The following is a 17242-nucleotide window of genomic DNA, read 5'->3' as shown; positions in this document are numbered from 1 at the left end:
AACCATATTTTGCAGCAGGCGTAGGTACTCCTGCACCTGCACCATAGTTGGCCCTTCACGTGGCTCTTCGTCTGCCGGCTCTTTGTCCTCGTTGGGGCCCCCAACAGTGTCAATTAGTATCTCTCCGTATCCATCACTGGGATGACCACAGGGGCAGTAGCGTCAGCTCGAAGTCTCGAAGTCGCCTTCACCTCTTGGCCAGCAATTTTATGAACAGCCTCATAAGATCACTGCAAGTACGGTCATCGTCAGGCTGGTTATCATCAGGGCGGTTGACGACGGCGCGGAAAAAGCCGACGTGCACAATGCAGTTGGTAACCTTCAAAGGTGCGATTTCTTTCCATGAAAAGTTCAGCAAATGGATCACACCAAGCAAATCAGTGTTGGATCTGTTGCTGGTGTCGTACACTGTGAGCATGCACTCCAAAAAAGCCTTGCAGTACAGCTTCCGGGTGGTCTCAATGATGGCCTGATCCATCGGTTGCAGTACCACTGTTGTGTTTGCAGGCAAAAATTTCTCAACGATCACCTTGAGATTGTCGATCTTTCCATGGCTCGGACAAGTGTCAATTATGAAAAGCACTTGCTGATTATTTGCGTTGAACCGCCTGTCCAGAAGGTGCACATAGTCTCCAAAATAGCAGCAGTCGTCCATGCTTGCTTGTTACTACCGTAGATGTATTCGTTGGGAATGGTTGCATTTCGGAAGCACCGCAGCTCCTCCGCCTTCCCCAATATCAACAAGAGGAGCTTGTCCTCGCCTGTTCCATTGGCACCAAACATCACCGTGACATGCTCCTTGCTCTGTTTTCCTCCGGATGAGGATCCTCCAGTGATAGGGAACATGCGATTCAGTAGCATCTTATAGAAAAATGCAGCCTTATCTAGGTTGTAGATGTCTTTGTCTGCATATTTTTCAAGTAGAGCTTGGAGCTGATGTTGGCACCATACGTCTACAGTGTCACAATTCACGGCTGTGTTTTCGACAACAATCAACTTTGAGGTCACGCCTTGTCGTTTCTTGAACTGCAAAAGCCAGCCATTGCAGCACTTGAAATCTTTATGGCCCACTTGGAGGGTGAGAGCTTTGGCTTTTGCAGTAAGTGGAGGTCTATGTACATGGAGATTTGCACTCCTGGTGTTCTTCACCCACTGTAGAAGTGCAGCTTCCACTTCAGTGTATTTCGAATTGTGATTCCTCTTTCTCTTCATTGAGAAGCTCATTTCAAAGCCGTTCAGCACAGCTTCCTTGTTTTTCAATACGGTTCATAAAGTAGAAGGTGGTATGGTCAAATTTCTTCGCAATGTCAGTTTTCTGCCAGCTGCCTTTTTCCACTTCTTTTATCAGCAGAACTTTCTGCTTCAAAGTCAGACACTTTTGCCCGGAGACTGATGGAGCCATTTATCACTGTGGACCACAAAAGCACATGTGAGGCACGCCTAACAAAGTGCTCAGAATAATATGCAATCACATGGCCTGCAGCACGGATCAAAACGCACATGCCGTCGGTGTCAAAGTGACTGAACGGGGCGGGTGACGCTGAAGGCAGAAGCTTCAAAATGTTGTCAGGGCATCTGCTTTCCTCGTCAGTGCTCACTGGTGATGGCGATGGTTGCAGTGGCGGGCTTGGTATCGGCTTCACTTGTAGTGGAATAAAGGCAATCGGAGTTGTGGAGACCAAGAAGCAGGAACCACACAAGGGCACCCATTTGTGGAAGTTTGTGCTCGGGAGGGCAGGCCGAAAGAGGGTAGCTTTGGAGGAGCAGCGACGTCGAAAGAGGCAGCGAGGAGGCGAGCAGTTGACGTGAAGGCGAGTGAGAGGAGTGACTGGTGTCCAAATGGCTTGCAGACTGGAGAGCGAATGAGGAGGGGTAGGCAGTGGCTGCTTCTATAGGGGGTTTGTAGAGGTCACGGAAGAGTATGAGACTATCGCGCTGGAAAGCACCACAGATGCCATGGCTCAAGTCAGAGGTTGTGTTTGTAGTGCTCAAAAAACAATTAGCTGCTCATTGTGGGTATGCAGTGCGATCATGAAAACTCGACGGTTTTGCAGCAGGGGCTTTGTATGATCACTGGGCAATTTTTTCCAGAGGTGTGCAGCCATGAAGTTTGCAAAATGACAGTTTTTCGATGTACTGTTGTTGACGACACTGTGCTAATTCTATGGTTCGAATGTCGGTGTTTGGGCACCGTCGTGTCCGCGCTATTGACGAATGTATGGGAACAAATGACCCTACCACGGATTTAGACTGTTTGTCTAAAGTCAGATGGCGCCAATCGAGCATGACCAGCTCGAGAAAATCGCTGGGGAAACACCAGCTTGCATTGACCTGCCATGTTGACATCCTGAAAATTTCTAGACTTTCTTTCCCAAAGTCGTCTTCCCTATTTGTTAATGTAGCTCCTTGCGTTGAACATGGCACTTATACATCGCTTTTTGGCATCCAAGAGACCGCAGTTTTCTGGCACTGCAGAGCATCAAGAAAACTTTATTTTCGTATGGATTCTGTTACAAGGGACACCAGCGACGCAATTACAACTGAGATTAACAGTTTGGAAGTGCTGCCCCATGGAATTTGACAGCTTCGGTGCACTCCGCAGTAAACAGCTGGGAGCATTCGGCACTCGCTTGGCACCCATTACTAGTCAGTCATTGGTCGGGGGTTTGGTACTTTTGTGGTCTGTTCTGTGCCTGCATAAGACTAATTCGTTGGCGGTATTAATTTGACACTGCATGCGCAAAAGGGTTGCCGCCGCTCATAGGTAGCGATGCCTCCACTCACCACTTTGCTCTTAGAGGGTCAAGCTCCTCGTGCGCTTCAAGTAATGCAGCTTAAAATGCATGCGTTTGGGTCGTGACCGGAATAAATTTCGAATAAAGCAGTATTTCTAGTGAAGCAATTTTGTCATAATGAGGGATTGCTGTATGTATGTGGAGTGAAATTGCAATTTTGTCATCCACCCGACAGTAGCTGAAGTTACAAAGAAAAGAAAATAAGTCTGTTAATTCAGTTTCACTCTGCAATCTGCTAGCTTCCTTGTTAGCTGAGATGGCAGAGCAAACATCTCAGAAATGCAATAGTCCCAGTTTTGATGGGACGACTTTTTCTTCATATTCAAAGCTGGATTTTCTGAGAAGCGCGCATAGAGGGTTTCCTTCTTAGCTTTGGCTACGTTTTCCTTTCATGATTTTTCATCACCTTACGGACTTCAACAGAACTTATTCACAATATAGAGTTAAACCTCGATATAGTGAACTTGAAGGGACCCTGAAACGATTTTGACGATTTTTTACAAACGTACTGAGTCATTAGAGTAGGTCCTTTTGATCATTAATTGGCGCCTCTAAGTGCTCCATGTAAAGCATGTAATTTATTGTAAAGTTTTAAAAATGCACATCGCTGCCGATCGCAGCACACTGCTCGGCGGAATTTTAAGCCAACCCTACCCATATGACGGAAATACCCATATGATGTCAGTGGGGCGAGCTATCCGATTGGCTGACCAGGGCGCGTGATCGATAATTTTTCCAACTTTATGTAAACAAATGATGTTCCTAATAGTTGGAATGTTAGTTAATTTGTTTTTATAAAAAGAAAGTAAGATAAAGAGAATGCACAAGAACAATTTTTCAGTACACTTAAGCACTTCCGGCGCACAACAAGTGTCTGCTTGTGTTACAACGTGCTCCGGCTTTGACGAGAGCTCCGCCGTCAGTGTCAGTCTGTCTTTTCACGAGCGCTATGATTCGACTTTGTTGCATTGTGGACTGCAAATGTAGCGACTGGCAATATGTCAAGCTGTTACATCGTGCCCCTCTGCAAGCCAGTAGACGAGCGGACTGGATGCAGTGCATCGGACTGCTGCTATCCGATCGGCTCCAGGATTTGCATGATTGCGGCCGTCACTTTACACCGGAAGATTACTAACGCAATAGCATTTCGCGAGTCCAGTATTAGGGCAAACGCAAGCCCAAGGGGACGGCCTGGCCATGTCCCCTTGCGTGTCATTTCAAGGGATGAACAGAAGCGCAAATGTGAATGGTCTGCATGGTGCAGCCACCTGGTGGCATAGAGCTCAACTACACACAGTAGCAGTAACAAAATGTATTCTTTGCTGCTGGTGTAAATTTTTCGCAGGAGTGTAATCGTTAACACGTTTTTGTAAATGTTTAAGATGTTTTACTCTTGGTTATAGCAATATTAGCTCTTTATTTGGCTGGTTAAGCTCTGCGCCAACGGGTGGCTGGACCGTGGAGACCGATCAGGCAGCTCACGTACGTCTACGCTAAAGTTCCTTCATCAGCTTGAGTTTATTCCTCCACCGTTCCGTTGAAGCGTTCAACTAGTGTGGGATTACCGGAATACCTGACACGTTCGGCGCTACGACAGAATGCTTGCAACGCACGCTGCTTCGATAGCTCTCGCTTGGGGTGGACGGCCATGCAGCTAGCGGAGAAGTTTCGCGCGGGCAGGGGCGGACTCCAAAACAACCGGAAGTGGACGATGTGACGTCGCATCGTAACGCAGAACTAGTGACGGCGGAGCTTAGCGCCGATCGCTCGGCGAACGAGTCGAGGATGAAAAGCAGGGCTAGGGAGGAGGGTAACTTGTAATCGCTTGTAGCTCCATTAATATGTAACGCTTCACTTAAATTGTGGCGCGAATGTTCTATTTAAGCTGTACCCTATGCGTCTACAAAATTGGTCCGAACCATTTCAGGAGCCCTTTAAATATAATGGAATTCTTTATGTAACAAAGTATTGAACTTTTTATAGCTTCTTGTGCATAGAACATTATATATTTTAAACCTCAATATAATAAACTATGTTTATGCACAATTTCAATATAATGTCATTTAAAGGATCATCGAGGTAATATTGACGTAAAGGAATATCAAGGCAATGGATGCAGATCTCCCATGGACTGTGGGGTCTCTCACACCCGTACTCTTGGGATAAAGGAACGACAACACAGTAGTGCAAACAATCACAAGGGCATTTATTGCACCTTTCATAGATCAGTGCCTGCTAGCCGAGTTGCTATCCACAAAACATGCCGATGGGCGCGCGACAAATCTAGAAGTCTGACTCACCGCGACCGGAAGCGAGCGAATATGTTCGCCCCATGCTGGATCCCAAGGCCTGGTCGTTCGCGTGTATGGTCACGCGAATCGTGGCGCGTTCGAGGGCGGCCACGCGAGGCGGTCTCGCAGAAGCATGGGTCGGCGCGCACGCGGGAGACGTCCCCGCCGCGCGCCGACCGGGCAAGAGGGTCGCTGCACGTGCGGCACGACCGTACCGCTTCCTGTCTCGAACCCCAACAACGACAGAGCGCCTTGTCTCCCGGCGCCCGAGTAACCACGCAGCGGCGCGACGCTCGCGCCATCTCTCGCACCGCGCTTGTACCACCCGACCGCCGCGGGCGCCGGGCCACGTGGCGGGCGAAGCCGCCCTGCAGGAGACGAGCCATGCGGGAAAACTAGATCTCAGGGGAGGCATGAGAGTCACGCATCCCCACAGGACGAAGATCGTTAAATATTTGAATTAAATGTAGCTACTTGCAAAAGCACCCCTCAAATTGCAGGTCGCTTGGCAAAAAGCGATTGCCGAAACCCGCTGGCTGTTATGTTCTGTATAAAGTCCAAGTGCTACAAGATCCTATCTCACACCACGTACCGTATGCTGTGGGTGCAAGGGTGAGCCGAAAGATATGGCAGTTTGACACACGCTGTGTTTGTGCACAAGCAAGAAGGGAGGTGGCAAGTGGGTATGCGTCTTCTCCTCTAGCCCAGCTGTAGCTGCCAAGGCTATCGGCGTGACTGAGTGCATGCACTAGTTGCATGCCTTGTCTTGGAGCTAATCTGCGGCAGGTGTAAATGCTCAGCAAGCCGAGGTGGCCGTGACTTCATCTGCACTGTTTTCTTGTTAGTTTAGTGCTGGAAGTCATATAATCTCTAGTTTACAGATGCATTGAAGTGAGGCGCAGATGAAGCGTTCACTCGCCTCTGCCTGTGCTCTTCATGATGTGGGGCTAAACATTTCTACAGAATTACCTGTATGGTGGGAAAAATTGATAGCATGATAGCATCGTCCCACTGTGAGCAACATTATCAGCTGTGGCAGTGGAGTGGATGCAAAAGCTTCAAATTGTTGGCTCCATACTGCCAACGTGAAGATTCGTCGACACGGCACGAAACTGTATCTCTGGTTGCTGACTCTCAATTTGAGTGAATTTTTTTTTACATTGAAATTAGTTTTTTATGATTGCCCAATAATTCTGAGAATTTTACAGGCCCTTCCGTGTAACAAAAATTTATTGGCGATTGTACTTGTTTGCATAAAGAGTAATTAAGAAAATTAAGATGGAAGTGAGTAATTAAGACAGAAAAAGGTACACATTAAGATGAAATTAAGTAATTAAGAAGAAAAAGGTACATATGCACACATGCAGGCACTACTTCCAATAATTTATTCTTGCAATCCTGTTGCTACTTTGTGCACAACCGACATCAACTTAATCTGAGCAAATCAGTGCGTAGAACTAAAAAATATGCGCAAAGGCTTGACAACCTATCAGTTCTAAGTAATCCATGACATCCAGAAAATCAAATTCTTTTGCTGTTAGTGCGATAGATAGCATGCTTACACTCATTTCACTAAGTTTTTCTATCTCTTTGCTTTGATAATCACTCTTGTGAGCTGATTCTAGCTTCAGCCAACTATTCTGTAGGTGCGAAACAATTGATCACACAAGCAAGAAAGGAGGGGGCACAAGACATTGAATTTCAGTTAAAATAAATTTTATTTTAACGAATTAAAGTGCCAGTCTTACCAACTTCATTATATTGAGGTTCCACTGTGTGTGCAGTAGTTAGGCCTGCAGATAATGATGTCAGAAAGGGATGAAGTGATTGTGCTATATAAAATGCACTACTGGGTGACATGAGGGATTATTGAATCTATTAATTATGAAACCTCGTGAGCCCACGAGTGCTGTGAAATTGTGGGGTGGATGAGTACTAATGGCAATGATCAGTCAGATGGCCACCTTACAGCATAGACATGTGCCCGGTGTTCTCTCACACGATCATTTATACCTATGTCGCACAAAAAATGACATTAGAGAGTTTTAGCTGTGCCGTATGACGGTACGGTAAGTGTGGTATGCAGTATGGTAATACCGTTCCGTACCAAACTACCGCGATGACTGAAAACGTCTTAGCTGCGTGTGCCGCTTGATGCGTACGGTAACGTGATGATGATAGTGGCTAACATTGGGGCCTTGCAGAATGCAATAACAATGTGCTGAGCACGAAATATTCATTTTGGCAAATAATAAAAAGGTTTAGCTTGTCCACTCACGCATTATTCTTTACGGAAATGCCGGGTTATGGCAAACAGACAGTCACAAGGCTGGTAGCAACCCCTTGTGACACTTTGTCCTGCAACATGTGAAACATATTTTTGTTACATAGGTGTTTTTGTCTAAGCAACATATAAAAATAGGAGTGTTTGTTGTCAGTTGCACCGCTGCCAGCACTTTACACCAGCAGACAAGTAGAATATAGTTTGTTACTGCCATAAAAACTCTGTGTCCTCTCTAAGTAAACTCTGCATCACTAGATGGTACCACCAACCTGAAGTTCTTTTTTTATGCCAGTTTTTATTTTCTGTTTTTCTTTTAGATGATTTTCGCTTTTCTTAATATTCTTGTTTTCTCATTTGGCCATAGTACACTAAACACTTGTTAGAAGGGTACGGCCGCAAGTTCAGTTCAGCCAAAGTTTCCTCCTGGTTAGAAGGGCTGTCTTGCTGCTACTTCATCGTGTCGCAGCAGGTAAATTAATGTTAACTCATGCCTTAGTCCTATCATCGTAACAAACGCACATTAAACTTGAGCATGCACAGTGTGGACTCTGTAGCCGACACCAGCTTCTCACTGTTTTGGCTTGGTGCAGCTCGGCTGTCGAAACACAGTGGCAGCCGAGCCTTACTGACTCCTTACCGTCTAGTATGCCGTACGGAAAGTAATTCCATACGGTAAAGTTCGCACATGCGCCGTCCTCGACCGGTACGGTATTACCACACTTACCATACGGTAACTTGGCACTGCTAAAACTTTCTATTCATTAGTTATTGCTTTAAGTTCAGAAACATTTATTGTTTTTTTTTTCATTGAGGAGTTGCATATAGCAGTGGCACATACCCGATGACCCAAGTTCCCGTCAAAGAGATTCATTGAAAAACGGCACATACGCATTGGCCCAATAATCTAAGTTGGCGGGAAAATGTTTAAACAGGAAGTTCCCTGAAAGTGCATGAAGTTCCCAAAGAACGCTAATTGCATTAATAGTTGCTGGTAGGTGTCTAAGCATCACATTGATAGCTTTCACCATAAAAGGGTGTTCCTATGTGGAAAGTAACCTGTGTAAAGACTTATTTCAATAGCTGTTTGTTAAAAAATAAATGTCTTGTTTCTCGGCAGCTGGCTTCAGTGCCACTCATTAATTTTGTGTTCTCAGTGAAAGAAGAGAGTCAGTCGAAGTTAAGCATTGTGCTTTTTGTGCTTTTCATTCTCCTCTTGCATCTTTATAGTGCTAAGTAAATGTGTCTTATTGCTGAAATGGATGAGCCACTTAGCAATGTGATCTTTTCTCATTTTTACATTTCTTTAGCCACAACAAACCTCTGAAGTGAATGAAGTGTTTATTTCATTTCCTAGATGCAATTACACTTTAAAGGTGCTATGTGTGTAATTATATATTGGACAAGTCGTGAAAGGGGTCGCAAGAGTAGTCTTGAGCGAGGTTTCTTGCAGTCTGCAGTACTCATAACAATATCATGTACGCAGTGTGTATCCACACTGTGAACATGATACTTATGCTGCTTATGCTAAAATTGGTCATTTCTCAGTATGTTTGCAATCCAGCACTCTAGGATGAGCGTATTCATTTTCACTATGTATGAGCCTTCTTATGCAGCAAATGATTACAGTCATTGCGCAAGCACATTCTCTGCACCTTGAAAAGCCTATAAACACTTTTACTACCAATGATGTCAGTTTTCCTTGGACTTGGCATATTTTCTGAACCCTGTACTACAACTGACAGTTAGCAATAAACACTGTGCACAGCCACCGCTAGCCAGGCATTTCAGTTCCACTCAAGGACACTAATGGATGGAGGGGTACATGTGATTGGTTGCACCGTCTGGTTTCGGTTGCACGGACTGCTCGTGGCAAAGCTTTGCTCTTCCATGCTAAAATTTGAGTTTCAAATTTGAGCGATTTGAGTTTCAGAAATAATTATGTTGTAAAGAAGCATCTCATTACTACAAGTTCATTTTGTATTAATTGCTGAGACATTCTTCACTTGCTCACTTTTGACTTATTCCGAGTTGACTCTATGCTTTTCTTGAAAACAGGGGTTCACTGAAAGCAGCCAAGGAAATAGCCGACCGGTTTTTTGGTCAACGCAACGCAGAAAGCCAACACACCATAGCGGCTATAGGAAACTGCCATATTGACACAGCCTGGCTATGGCCCTACGCTGAGACCAAACGAAAGTGTGCTCGAAGCTTTGCGTCTGCACTTCTGCTGATGGAGAAGTTCCCAGAATACACATTTGCCTGCTCACAGGTTGTTGGCTTTGTTTGACCGTGTTATTCTGTGGCAGTAACAGTGTTTGCTGGAACCCAATCAGGATTGGGCAATGATAGGTTGGATAACTTGGAATGTTAGCCACACTAGGCACTAACAACATGGATAATTAGTGTTGTGCACACTGCTGTTACATTGTAGCTTCTCTGGTGCCTCTTAATTCTGCCTGTTGGAAATTTAGTTTGGGTAAATTTCCTGAATCTTTAGCATCATAAAAATATGCAATAGCAAAACAGATTAACGGCTCTAATTTTTTGCAAATCTTGTTGCGTCCTCAAATGTGGGCTGCATGCCTGACCTCCTGAACAACTCATGTATGGAAACAAAATCCTTTATTTAATTTGAAGTCACCTAATAATGAAAACAGGATGCACTAATAAGAGAAGAAAGTTAGGCTGACAGTGCAGGAAGTGAATAGACTTAGAATGAAATCAACTCGCCCACCAGCAGCAAGCCTGACATAGATGAGCAAAGCAAATCTAAAAGTCTTGTTGACTAAATTAATTTTGCATATTTTTAAATGGCCATGGTAAATAAAATTTGCCACCCTGTATGTTTCTCTAAGGGTGCTTACTGAGGTGTCATAGCAACATTATTTTTCTCCGGTTTGCTAGCCTAATAAGATATCTATTATCTGTATGATCTAATAGATAATAAGATATTATTATTTATATTTAAATATGCAGGAGACTAAGGTAATCTTCAATATCTGGGCAAGAGGATGAGAATTTGTGATCGGCCATTAGTGCCTAGAATTTGGGCAAGCGTACATAGATCTGGGCCAATTAAAATCAACAATTAACTAATTAAATTAGTATCAACAGCGCATGTGTTCTTTACTGTACTTGGTATGTCTGGTCAAATGGATGCTTTATATTTAGATTTCATCAACGCTTCCGATAAGGTTCCTCATGGTAAATTATTATACATATTAGAGCACTTAGTACTTTCCTACAGTGTTATCAAATGGATTTTGACTTACTTAAAAAATAGACAAAAGCTTGTTCAGATTCAGAATTCTTCCAATGTGTATCCTTTTCTGTCTGGAGTTCCAAAAGACACTGTTTTAGGGCCTTTGTTATTTTTAATTTATATATATGATTTAGTTGATGGTCGTACAAGATGTTATTTCAGTTAGACTTTATATGGATGACTGTTGTTTTGAAAAAGATATGTTGCATAGTGCACCACATGTCTTTGTGCTCGGCACAAGTGGTGTGAGATGTAGAGTATGAAGTAGGGGAAAAAAACCTCTTTCTTTATTTACTAGAAAGTAAGATCCCAACACATTCACTTATTACTTTCAAAATCACACTATTTTTGAGGTTGATTGATATATATATCTCTGTGTAATTTTGAACAATAGATTATCATGGTACATTGCAAATATCTGCTTCATCTTTCAAAAAATAGTTTTTTATAGTGAAAGCTTAGGAATGCTGCTTCAATAAGCTCTAAGATTTTAGTGTATAATTCCTGCAAAATAAATTTTGCAGCTCAAGCATATACAAACGAAATCTGTAAGGTTCATTTTTGGAAAATGAAAAACATTAGATTCCTCCTTATGACTCATGAGGATAAACAGTATTGCCACATTGGAAATATGCAGGAAAATAACTGATATTGTTGTACAACAATCTTTCAGGAAAGATTGTAATTAATCTTTTGCATTATGTGAAGCCTTCTACTACAAAGAATACAAGACATACAATTGAACATTCACTGACACCAATTTTCAGAAGAAATAATTTCTCTGAGCAAAGTTTTTTTCCTATGACTGTGAAAGAGTGGAACAAAGTACCATACAGTGTACTAAAATTTATCAATTTTCTGCAAGAGCTACAATCTTTTTTCAGTTGGGGGAGAAATAATCATGAAATTTGTTTTTGTTACAAAATTATTAATCCTACGTTTGTCTATCCCTGTGCTTTATTTAATCAGTATTGTAAGTATTACGTTGTGTATTTTGCACTTTTATGTTTACGTTCATTTGTGTGATATTTTGTGTTTCGCAAAGTTTATGTATGCCCCTCCTGCTAGGGCCAATGAATTGGCCTTGAGTATGTATATATAACCAAAAATAAATCACAGGCGACTATGGTAATGAAAAGGACATTTACAGAAAATAAAACATGGGTTGGAGTGCATATGACATAATATAAAAATAGGTTGAGTGCATATGAGGGGGGACCCAGAAAAAAATTGAACTTCGTAATTATTTTGCTTTGTTCTGCCGCAAGGTAGGTGTAGGTGGACACTTAACAAGTCAATAGCCATGCTGATGTCACCGTAAAACATCATCATCATCATCAGCCTATTCAATGTCCATCCACTGCAGGGCGAAGGCCTCTCCCTGCCATCTCCAATTCCAACTCTGGGTAATATACCGTAAAACCAATGAACCCATCCCGTAAAATGTGGTACGGGTTTATGGTGACAATTGTCACCATAAACCCAATTGTCATCATGCTACCCTTGCGAAATCGCGACATCTGTTCATAAGGAATGGTGAATCTGCTTGAGATTTTGATTCGTCTCAAGAAAAACCACTAACGGAACACTTCAAATGCTGCCACGGCGGCCGCATTTCGATGGGGGCGAAATGCGAAAACACCCGTGTGCTTAGATTTAGGTGCACGTTAAAGAACCCCAGGTAGTCAAAATTTCCGGAGTCCTCCACTACGGCGTGCCTCATAATCAGAAAGTGGTTTTGGCACGTAAAACCCCAAATATTATTATTATTATTACTTCAAATGCTTCCAACAACTTTTATGGAGGAGGCATAGAGCCATACACCAGTTTATGAGTGGTTCTTGTTGCAAGAGGAGAAATGAGCCTTGAGGTCCATGCTTATTCTGGCTGACATTCAACCAGTCGTACCTATGAGATTGTTAAAATGGTTTGTCAAAAAACTGATGAGTTGCCACAACCTAATTGACAAGATTTCATAAGCTGTTGGCATAAGTTGAAGCTCATGTGAAGGGATTTTGAGTGCGGAATCAGAAATGATATCCTTTGCCATGTTCGGCTTATCCACGCACGCTTTCACTAGCACATAGATAATACGGTGCACGGCGAGGATGTTATCGCCCTTTGAATTTGTATGGAACGTCAAGGTGCCGGCAATGATGATGGCAGAAATGCGCCTGGAGTGTCCGTATATTTACTATGGCAATAAAACAAACAAACCTTTTGTGAGCACAGTCTAATTCTGCTAGAACCACCTTTCTGTGAAGCGCAAGTGCAATTTGAGCACTACCCATGTGGAGGCGAACATTGCTTCACCACAGTCAGAGAGCACTATAGTGGTTCGCCTGATTTAAACCCTGAAGAGTGGCAGATACTGCACACATCAAAACCTTGAATCGTAACTTGACATTCCTAACGTCACTGTGACTAGCTTGTGACGTCACAGCGTGAATTTTGCGAACGTATACCAAAGGTAGCAGGCATGGCCAATAAACTTGTTTGATGCAAAGATTTAAAAAATCACGTCGAAAGTTACTCGGACCTTGAAGATTGTCACAAGTGATATAAGCTGGTGCTATAGGTATAGTTTCAAACCAGTTCAAGAATTCTTCACGTAGACTAAAAAATGTGACAAGTGTGCTTATGGCAAGGCTATGATTATTGTTTCATTTTTTTTTATTTTTCGTCATTGGTGGAATTGTGTAGTGGGAATTAGCTCCTCCTGGGCAGATTGTCAATCACCTATTTTAGTAAAGCAATGAAGGGGGCTAGTTGGTGAACGTTCATGGTTATATTGCGCTCAGTTTTACAAACACGATATTAAGGAAGGACAGGATGTGGACGGACGCAGCGCGAACTACCAGCTGTTTAATACTGTTAAAGAATGCGCTTATATACAAGGAGATATGGTGTGGGGGGGGGGGGGTACATATAAAAAGATATAAGGTGACAAGTGATCATAGTTTGAGTCAGGCATACATCGTTCACATGCACCCGTTCGCCCTGGCAAACTCGACCTCAGCTTTGATAAGCGCGATAGACGGAGTGCTTACGCACATCTCTTTTTCTTTAGCTATCGCGAGCGCCTCCCATATTTCTCGCTCCGTTTTTGTTTTTGATGTTCCAATGACTGTGGTGCTTTCTAGTAGCGGGGAGCATTTGCATTGTTTGCAATGTGCGGCCAAGTTGCTAGGTGCTGTCAAAGCTGGCACATGTATTTGTGCTCCCGCAACCTATCATTTAGACAACATCCAGTTTGCCCAATGTATACTTTCCCGCAAGCTAGTGGGATTTGGTAAACAACTGAAGTAGCGCATTCCATGTACTTTTTCACGTGCTTAGTCTGACAGACCGTAGCACTAGGGTTGGCCTCTGTGGGTCCTGCGTTCACCCTCTTGCACATGCCTTTTAGTTTTTGCGGGGCGGAGAACAGAACTTGAACATCATGGCGTTGGGCTGTCTTTTTTATCCTATGTGACAAGCCATGGATGTAAGGCAACACCACGCGTTTTCTCAATTTTTCCTGTGTTTTCTGCCTTTTCCTGTTGGCTCTGATTTCGGGCAACAAGTTTTCACAGATTTGCACCACCATGCTGTTCGGGTACCCACTGTTTCTTAAGCGGCTTACTTGCAAATCGATGCTCTCCCTCACAGCATGGCGGCATGATTTTTCAATTGCTTGACTGATGCAAGCCTTGTCGATGCCTCTTTTTATGATTTTAGAATGGCAAGAGTCATACCTCAGGATTTCTTTTTCTCCTCTAGTTTTGTAGCACCAGCAAATGTGGGAGCCTCTGAGCCTAATGTTTATATCAAGGTACTGCGATCGACCTTCGGTAGGAGCCTCGTACGTGAACTCTAAACCTTCATGCGCTTTTTTGAACATGCTGATGACAGTTTCTACGCTAGATGGATCGGTTTGGTTTTCTTTCATGCACACCAAATAATCGTCAACATCAAAGCTGAGGTCGAGTTTGCCAGGGCGAATGGGTGCATGTGAACGATGTATGCCTGACTCAAACTATGGTCACTTGTCACCTTATCATATCTTTTTATATGTAACCCACCCCCCCCCCCCCGCACCATATCTCCTTGTATAGAAGCGCATTCTTTAACAGTATTAAACAGTTGGTAGTTTGCGCTGCGTCCGTCCACGTCCTGTCCTTCCTTAATATCGTGTTTGTAAAACTGAGCGCAATATTACCATGCACCTATTTTACTTTAAATTATTCAGGCGATGAAGAAAGAATATGATAGGGAAAACAAGCAAAATTTCTGAAATGTGGGCGACTGGTTTCTTCATCACGATGGTGCTGCAGATCTGAATGCTTTTTCTATAACGTGGTAATTAGCCTGTTAAGGATGGGGGGGGGGGGGGGCAGTGCTTGTCACATACCTTTTCATCAGACCAAGCTCCCTGCAATTTTTCTTTGTATTTTTAAAGAAGAAAGTTCAACAAATTAAGGAAATTTATTGCTGTGTATGAGGCAAAGACAACTTTGCAAGGGGCACTCAACAGCAATAAACTTGAGGAGCTCTATAGTTGCTTTGAACAGGGGGAGAAAAGCTCTGACAAGTGTATTGACTCCGCTAGGAATTATTTTGAAGGGAAGTAAACGATTTTTGTCCTACATGAAAGTCTTTCCCCTTTTTTTTCTGTTGGAAGAATTGAGTTCTTTTTTTTTTTGAGATGGAGGGTTCTCTCTCATATAGGAAGCTTATAAAAGATTAAAATAGGTTAGAGCACATATGGTAGGCATTAAAAAATCATGACCAGCAGCACTATCCTTGAAGAGAAAGTGTAGAATCATTACATTGTACTGGCACTAACATATGAGGCAGAAACTTAAAGGGAAATAAAGAAGTTAAGGACCGTGCGACAAGTGATGGAATGAGAAATGTTAGGCATAAGGCTACAATAGAGGAAGAGAATGGTGTGGGTTAGAGAGCGAATGGAGGTATGTGATATTCTAGTTGATACTAAGAGTACAAAATAGACTCGGGCCAAGGGGAGGGAAGTGCAGTTGAGGACGGCTGAAAGTTAGCTGGTGTCATGAAATTAGGAAAGTTGTAGGCACAATTTGGAATCGCCTATCGCATGACAGCGATAATTGGAGATCGCTGGGAGAACCCTTCATCCTGCTGTGGATATAAATAGACTCATAATTATGATGATGATGAAAAATATATTTATTGTGTGGGTTAAAGAAAACCTTTACTTTGTGTTAAAGAAAACCTTTCTTTGTGGAACAAACCTGTTATCAAGCTCATGAACTTTGTTCTTAAATAAGCGTCAGTTGTGTTGAACCGTAAGGTTGGGGTAATGGGGAAGAAAGTCATGTAAGGATGTACTCAGCTCACTGTTAAGGACTCTAAGTGTCCTCTGTTATGTTATCTGATAAATTGGCAACTGTTACAGCTGACTGACGAACTGTTACAGCAACTGTTACAGCTGTTACTGACCAAGAAGAATGCAAACCCGCACTGGTGCCATATGTCCACAAACTTTCCCACAGCTTGAAGAAAGTCGCTACTAGGTTTGGTGCGCCAGTTGTTTTCTCGGTGCCATGCAAGTTGTCTGGACTGTGTCTGCGCATAAGCTGTGTTGACAGAAAGTCAGGATGCCAGATAAACCACACTAGACTGTACATTATGTACCAGATACCGCTGAAATGTGGGAAGTCCTACGTGGGACAAATGGGGAGATGCGTCAATGACAGGTCCCGAGAGTATGAATTGTCCACAGTTAATGAAGGTAATGCGCATTTAACTGCGCATTGCATGGTTTGCTTGGCAGGCAGATGCCAGCCAGATGCCAGCAGGCAGGCAGATGCCCCCCATGTAATACCCTCTCCTGTAGGGCCTTTGCGGGTAACGTGAATAAATTACTGCGTAAGATTAGGATGATTGGCAGGAGTGGTGCTACATTGGCAAGGGAACTTTTGGAGGCATATCACATAAAAGAGAGAGGTACTTGTTGCATTAGTGATACGTCCGTTCTTCTGTTTGGCAACGAGATTCAGCTGTTAAAAATGTCACTGTAATCCCTCTAGGCTACACTGATATATGCATGGGAATTTGTTGATTCTCCCTGCTCTGCTGTAAGAATAAAATCAGTTGAAGTTTAGTGCTCGACCTATCGTTTCTTACTTGCCTTGCTAAGTCTTTATTTTCCTGTTGGCACAACAATGTATTCATTAGGTATATAACTTATTGTGCTGCCCATGCCATATATGCTACAACGGATTATCAAAACCTGCAGGGTACCCTTTGCTGGCCTGTCAGAGCAGAATGCTTTTGTTTCCTTTAAATAGGTGTGATAGTAATTTTTTTCGCCAATATCAGCGTATATTCTTGTAAGAAATACCAAACATGTATAATGAAGTTATTTTTGTATCGTACGTGACTTCTTTATATTGAAGTTTGAATGTATAGGCCTGAGTAAATAAGGAAGCCTTTGTAGAATCTTGATGGACAGTGTTGGTTGGAGGCTTCTGTGCAAAGTTTGTGTTCACCAACCTGCTTAGGCTTTTAATAGCATACGGCCAGCCATGGGCATGGCACAGTCTTCAGCTAGTTAGATTATGTATCACCGCAGAAGAAACGGGATCAT

General features: G+C 43.1%; 1 protein-coding gene across 2 annotated transcripts in view; it reads left to right on the top strand.

Moving 5' to 3' along the window:
* The window catches only part of LOC142583412 (alpha-mannosidase 2C1-like), a 255564-nt gene that overhangs the window by 55030 nt on the left and 183292 nt on the right, over window positions 1–17242 (top strand). For both annotated transcript variants that reach the window (XM_075693863.1, XM_075693862.1), the window contains exon 5: window positions 9426–9639. In XM_075693863.1, the coding sequence (XP_075549978.1) occupies window positions 9426–9639 (214 nt within the window). The remainder of the gene's footprint in view (window positions 1–9425; window positions 9640–17242) is intronic.

Source organism: Dermacentor variabilis, chromosome 5, assembly GCF_050947875.1.
Source record: "Dermacentor variabilis isolate Ectoservices chromosome 5, ASM5094787v1, whole genome shotgun sequence".
NCBI classification, from domain to species: Eukaryota; Metazoa; Arthropoda; class Arachnida; order Ixodida; family Ixodidae; genus Dermacentor; species Dermacentor variabilis.
This window is presented reverse-complemented; position numbering and strand designations above follow the sequence as displayed.